This window comes from Ostrea edulis, chromosome 1, assembly GCF_947568905.1.
Source record: "Ostrea edulis chromosome 1, xbOstEdul1.1, whole genome shotgun sequence".
In the NCBI taxonomy this organism is placed as follows: Eukaryota; Metazoa; Mollusca; class Bivalvia; order Ostreida; family Ostreidae; genus Ostrea; species Ostrea edulis.
In genome coordinates this window covers 45,238,284-45,245,912 of record NC_079164.1, presented here as the reverse complement: position 1 = coordinate 45,245,912, position 7,629 = coordinate 45,238,284, and the positions used below count along the sequence as shown (strand labels likewise).

The window sequence follows — 7,629 nt, the reverse complement described above, 5'->3', positions numbered from 1 at the left end:
TTTGTCTGCGTGATAATCGCGGACTCACAATATACAAATCTGTATATTGTGGTGCGTCACATAGGAGAGGTCTATTCGTAGGCACTGTGACGTAATGAGGCCTCGACGGGGAGTTTGGGGTAGGCCGATATGAAGTAGAGCGCGTGCTATGACGCAACAATGGGTCGATAGCACTATGACGCAACAATGGGAAAGAATCGATAACACTAACTAAAGTCGCTATGACGACGAGACCTGTGTGAATCCTTTAAAAATTCAGAATGAAAAACGCATGATGTGAAGTTTACACATTTATTAAATAAACAATTTAATTAATTTAGAGAGTTATTGACGTTGTGGAACATTCTATATGACGCTGTGGCCGAGCTAGGACTGGAACATTATAGCTGACGTTGTGGGAAAAACCTGCTTTTCTATGACGTCACAATAAGTATATAAACGCAATACACAATTTGCGTTGTCACTTTCATCAGCATGTCTGAGCGAATACCCAACGACTTACGGAATAGCAGAAATGGGGTCCTAACCAATTATATTGAACAGCGATTGAGATTTTTAGAGGAACAACTACACATACAGCGAGAGCGTGAATTAGAACTCCGCAGAGAAAACTGGCGACGAGTGAGATTTTTACAGCGGGGAGGGGGGATAGCCAGAGAAAAACGCCAGTTAGTGTCGGAATATTATCGAATCAAGCTCGACAGAGGCCGCCATTCCAGGAAATTTAAAGTGAAACAAAATGTGTACAACGTTACTTTCAAAGAGCTTCCAGATTCTTCCTTTATTCGGCGATTATTCAAAGATATGCTCAAAAATGTGAAACGGGAAATGCAGTGCAATCCCAATGATTATGTACGGCTCAACATTCGACACCCGTCTTTGGATTCCGAGATTTGGGTTGAATTTACCCAGTCTAAAAACCTCAACGAGGATAAAATTTTAAACAAAATAGAAGCCGTACAGCAATCTAAAAAAGAGTTCCTGATGACAGACGGAGCCACACAGTTAGATTTTTTTCATGTCAAATATCCTCAAGGGAGTGGCGGTGGTATGAAGAAAAAGCATCTGCACGTGGATAAGGAGAAATTTAAGATTTCCAAGAGAGCCATCGTTCGTATTCAAAACCCCGACGATTCTTTATGTCTTCCTCGAGCTATTGTCGTGGCACAGTTACACAGTCAAAAACCCGAGGTTCCGGACCCCGAATGGGAGAAGAAATGGAAACGTATGAGACTTGGAGATGTACGAGCTCTCGACCAGAAACGACGGGCCTTAGCGCTCATGGAACTCGCCGGGTGTGCAAACGACCACCCTTGTGGGCCTCAGGAATGGGAGAAATTACATCAGGTCTTGGCTCCCGAGTATCGCTTGAAAATATTTCAATTTAAGACAAACACGCAGCGATTACGATTAGACCCCATCTACAGAGGTCAGGGGAGCGGAAAATGTTTGAACATCCTGATGGATAACGAGCATTACGATACCATAACATCGATGGCGGGAGTGACGGAAAATACATATTATTGTGATTACTGTGATGTTGGATATAGCCACATCGAAGAGCACCGTACCGTCTGTCCTCACCGCTGTTCGTTTTGTTTGGCCGATTCTCCCTGTACCCCGGACGGCACCCGCACGGAATGTGCTCATTGTAAGGGATTTTTTAGAAATGCTGCGTGTTACCAGACCCACTTGAAACCTTACAGTAGCAATACCGCGACAACCGTGTGTAATTTAATGGGACGTTGCGACCAGTGTCAGAAATGGATGTCTAAGCAATTATTAAAGGGACACGCGTGCGGCGGAAAAACACAATGCCGCATCTGCAAGAAACTCGTCACCACCCCACATTTCTGCTTCGTTCAAAAGAAACCCAAGCCCAAACGCAACAAGGAATTGAAAATGTACATTTATTTCGATTTTGAATGTACACAGGAAAACGGAATTCACACCCCTAACCTCTGTGTGGCCGAACGCGTATGTCAACATTGCGACAGTTTAGACATTGACATGCGGTGTGATCACTGTCATGCGTTTGGCTCGCAACGCCGCTTCGTATTTCAAGGCCCCGACACCTTAAAGCAGTTTATGGAATGGTTGTTACAATCCGAGACGGACGAGAAGGGTAATGTGACTTTCAAGCACGATGAAACGACCGTCATTGCGCACAATTTCAAGGGATACGATGGGCAGTTCATCTTGAACTATCTAGTGCACACGGCCTGTATCAAACCTGTAGTCATCCTCAACGGCAGTAAAATCTTGTGTATGGGAGTGTTCGGCTTGAGATTCATCGATTCTTACAATTTCCTCCCCTTTGCCCTGGCCAAGATGCCCTCTGCGTTTGGATTAACAGAACTGAAAAAAGGTTATTTCCCCCACTTTTTTAACACGGAACAGAACCAGAATTACGTGGGGCCTTACCCCGATGCGCACTACTACAATCCTGACGACATGTCGATAACCAATCGCGAGGCCTTCTATACCTGGTACAATCAACAGGCCGGGAAAGTGTTCGATTTCCAGAAGGAATTCCTGGCTTACTGTATCTCGGATGTGGATATTTTGCGCCGGTGTTGTGCGCAATTTAAGTCTACCCTCTACGGACTCGTCCGCGTCGACCCGTTTCAGGAATCCATCACTTTTGCTAGCACGGCTAATTTAGCGTATCGCCGAGGATTCATGGCACAGGACACCATAGCCATCATCCCCAATATGGGATATCAACCGTCGCGCCGCTACTCGGCCAAGGGTTGCCGTTGGCTCACCTCCCTGGACCGCAACATACGTCATGCTAAGAACGGGGGCGAAATTACCATAGGCCCTTATACGGTGGACGGCTACGAGGAGGAATCCCGCACCGTGTACGAATTTTACGGCTGCTACTGGCACGGGTGCCCCACCTGTTATCCGAATCTGTTGACGGAAACCCACCCCCATCGAGTCCAGCAGACGTATCAAACCCTGTACGAGCAAACCTTGAAACGCGCCGCCGCCTTAGAGCAACAAGGATATACCGTCGTGAGCATCTGGGAACACGAGTTTGATCGACAAGTGAAAAACAATCCAGAGTTACAAACATTACTACGAGACCTCGATATTCAGGACCCCTTAAATCCCCGCGATGCCTTATACGGAGGTCGTACCAATGCCACGCGCCTGTATTGCGAGGAGGGAGACATGCGATACGTCGATGTGTGTTCTCTGTATCCTTACGTGTTGAAATACAGAACGTTTCCCATCGATCATCCTCAACTCATCACCAGCGATTTCAAGAATGTGAGAGAGTACTTTGGTCTCATTCGTTGTCGTGTCTTACCACCCCGAGGTCTGTATCATCCCGTCTTACCCTATAAGACGGGAGGAAAATTACTTTTCCCCTTATGCCGAACCTGCGCCGAACATCGCAACTTAGGACCTGACGATCGATGCAGTCACAGCGATTCAGAACGCAGTCTGACTGGCACCTGGGTGACCGTAGAAGTACACAAAGCTCTAGATCTCGGTTATCGGCTCGACCGCATCTATGAAGTCTGGCATTTTGAAAAGACCAGTCAGGACTTGTTTCGATCTTACATCGATACTTTTTTAAAAATTAAACAAGAAGCTTCCGGATTCCCCGATCATTGTCAAACGCCCGAACAAAAACAAGACTACATCGATGAGATCCGGCGCCGGGAAGGCATCTTCATGAATCTAATAGACATCGAGAAAAACCCCGTCCGTAGAACCATTGCCAAACTCTTTTTAAATTGTCTCTGGGGAAAATTTGCACAACGATTACAACTACCACAAACACAGTATTTAACCGAAGAAGAAGAATTACAGAAAAAATTACAAGATGCCACTCTAGAAATCAAAGGAGTCGAGCTGCTGGAAAATTGAGATCATCCGGAAACTGACATGATGCTAATCAATTATCAAGAGAAAGAAGAATTCCTAGAAGACTGTCCTTTTGGAAACGTAGTGCTGGCTTGTTTTACCACCGCACACGCTCGTTTACATCTCTACGAGACGTTAGAACCTTTGGGGGATCGCGTCCTCTATTTTGATACCGACAGCATCATTTACCAACATGACGAGACCCAATTTAACCCTACCATTGTCAACAGTTTAGGCGGCTGGACCGATGAATTGAGTGGAGATCGTATCATCAAGTACATGTCGGGAGGCCCTAAAAATTATGCATACGAGACCCAGGGGGGAAAATCAATGTGCAAAGTCAAAGGACTGACGCTCAATTATCGCGCTTCTAAGATCGTCTCACTCGCTACCTTAGAAAAAATGTTAAAAGGAGAAGAAGAAGAAGTCCACGTGCGTTATCCTCACTACATTCAGAGAACGCGCCAGCACGATGTTCGCACCATCCCCTTAGTAAAGAAATACCGCGTAGTGTACGACAAGCGACATCGGGTTCACCATTACAACACGCTTCCTTATGGATATTAGGTATAAAAAAGGAAACGCGTCTTGAGAAAAACATCAGTCTGCAAAATGAGTAAATACGGATCACTACAGAATCCTTCAGTGCCTTCCTATGGTGAATTATCGGCTCGTCTAGCGTCATTTCATACAGCCCCCGATATTCTGTTGAACTTATTACCTAACATTGCAGAAGCCGGATTCTTTTACAAAGGAATGGATGATCATGTGCGTTGTTTTCATTGCACATTGTCTCTCAAACATTGGGAACCCGGGGACGATCCTTGGATAGAACATGCCTATTGGAGCCCTCATTGTGCTTACGTGTTGTGCAATAAAAGTGTCAAATGGGTACGACAAGCCTTCAATGCCTATGCCCGCGCTAAAGACAGTGATCGCGATTGGGGAGACTTACCCTTAGACGCGGCAGGGAATCCAATGTGTACCCAGAAATGTCATATTTGTTTAGAACGAGACTTGAGAATTGCTTTTTTACCTTGTGGTCATTTATGTACTTGTGCTATGTGTGATTCAGGACTTAGAACATGTCCTATTTGTAGAGATTCTTTTGTAGAAACGGTTCGTATTTTTACTTGTTAATAAATATGTATGATCCCATGAACTTGTGTCATTTATCAAGATGTATGCCTACGAGACACTGACCCCGTTTCAATTGAAACATGAATTTACTATGGTGGTGGCGGGTCCCTCTAAATCGGGTAAAACGGAATTTGTGAAGCAACTGGTACAAAATACGCAGTGGATATCACCACCCCCAGAAAAAATAGTATGGTGTTATCGAGAATGGCAACCGACTTACGAATCATTACAAGAGTCGGTGACATTCGTTCACAACATTCCTCAAGACGATGAGAAATTAGTCGCCGATCTCACTACTCGCCATTTACTCATTTTTGATGATATGATGGGCGGTAAAGCCATAGAATCTATTGTAGATTGGTTTACGCGCAAAGCGCATCATCGTAATACCAGTGTTATATATATCACGCAAAATCTATTTGATCGGGCCGTGCAACATCGTACTATCAGTCTGAATGCCCACTATCTCGTGTTGTTTAAAAATCCTAGAGATAAATCTCAGATTGGGGTATTAAGTCGCCAATTACAAATGCCTCATTTATTACCCGCGTATGATGAAGCCACCAGTATTCCTCACGGGTATTTACTAGTCGATTTAAGTCCTCAGACACCCGAGGATTTAAGATTAAGAAGTCAACTCTTTTCTACCTTAGCGGTGCACATGCCACCGAGAGTATAAATATCATTATGAATGACTATTCATTTCATTTCACAAACAACTTTCATCATGGGTAGACCTACAGCCAAGAGTAAATTAGTGAAAACGTTACGACGTTTACAGCGGGAACGGGATCCCGTTCAACGAGCCCATCTCATTGAATTAGGGCGTAAAGCCTTACTCAATTGGTTTGCCATGGGCGCTAAAAATTTATTACAAGGAGTCTTACCCGTGAATAAACTCACGGGGCGTTTCATTCAAGCACATCGTCACGACTTGAATGTCATTGCCAATAAGAATGCGAATGAAGAAGATCGTAAAAAAGCCATTTTGAAACGGGGTGGAGCCGGATTCTTAGGAGGGACCATCATTCGTCATTTGTTCAAATGAGAAACGGGGCAAAAACGTAAAAGACGTCCCCGTAGTGTGGCGAGAGTCGTGAAGCAAAAGAAAACACGTGTGTTACCCCCTTCCCTCTTAGCCTTAGCTAAGAAAAGAAAAAAGAAAGTTCCTAAAGTTCCTAAGAAAGTTCCGAAACTCATCATTCACCGGAAGACCCACGATCCTAAAACCAGTGTCCTGGCTCCTTATCTCTTGCGCATGGCTAAATTTCCTAAGAAGAAGAAGACCCCTAAACTCATCGTGAAAATCCCTTTTTCGAAATATATGACACCTCAAAATACCCCACCCAGGAAAACGAAGACTTTAGCAGAACTGAAACAAGGATTAGCTGAAAAGAAAATGGAACGAGCCATGCGAGGACCCATAGGAACTTCCAGAACCACCGATACAGCCTTACCCAGTTTTGGTCAAACCTTTGGGGGTATGGCACATTTTACTCCCTTAACCACATCGACCCCTAAGCAGAAATACAAATGTCGATATTGTCCTCTGCAATACAATTTGAAAAGTAGCCGCGATCGTCACGAGGAGACCGTTCATCACGGGCGTTTCAATCCCCCAACACCCGAGCGCGTAACACTATAAAAAGCAGGGGGAATGTGCACAGACCTTCATTATTACACTATGGCTGATACGAAGAAGTGTGAATCCCGATTAAGACCTCATTTACCCCTCTTGCAAACCTTAGCGGCTCCTCATTATTCCTCCAAATTAAAGAGAGAGGTCATCAAATATTGTTCCAATGACTGCATTCTAAAGATTTGTGAGATCGTGTACAATATATTAAAAGGGGTGATTCCTCTCACTCCCGCTCAGAAGCGACAACTTGGTCCTAAGAAGCACATCTTAAGACGCATGGTGCAGCCGCAACCCGTGAAAAAACGACGAGCGTTACTCAATCAGAAAGGAGGTTTGACTTCATTCGTTTGTGGAATTAACAAAATTTGCAAATATCCCAATAGAAGATGAGTCGTAAAAAGGTATTAGTACCCGAAGCCATGCTGAATGAGTTGAAGGGAAAATTACCCAAGCCTCCCGAATTTCAATCGACCGTGGGGTTACGCAGTGAATTAGATGACATCGAACATCGAGATGATTTAACCGAGGGGGAAAAAGTAGCTTTGTATGGCCATCAACTTCATCGATATCGACAATATTTACAACAAGCACGACAACAGACTCCGTCTAAACCTTTACCACCGACACCACCTGTGGGAATACCAACGCCTGGAGGTGCCACAGCCGCAGATACCAATGCATTAGAAGATCAGATTATCAAAAGTGTCAGTAAACCGAGTCAAAAGAAAGCGGGTTTATTACTCGATCATCTCAAGAAATCCAAAGTCTTAACTTGGAGTAAAGAAGGAGAAATCAGTTATAGAGGACATAAGGTCCCCAATTCCAATATCGTGGATTTAATCACCGAGTCCCAGAGACAAAAACCTTTGAAACATCGTGAACCCCCTGCAGGGTTACAGCAATTTGCCCAAGCTTTAAAAGAAACGAATGCCCCTAAAGGATATGTGACCAATCGTGATGTTATAAAA

The 7,629-nt window shown here is 44.4% G+C and overlaps 1 protein-coding gene across 1 annotated transcript; it reads left to right on the top strand.

Annotated features, from left to right (window-relative positions):
• Positions 1-474: 474 nt before the first annotated feature.
• LOC130047812 (uncharacterized) lies at positions 475-3,885 on the top strand. Its single transcript, XM_056143330.1, has one exon. The coding sequence runs from the start codon at positions 475-477 to the stop codon at positions 3,883-3,885; it is 3,411 nt and encodes a 1,136-aa protein (XP_055999305.1).
• The last annotated feature ends 3,744 nt before the right edge of the window (positions 3,886-7,629 follow it).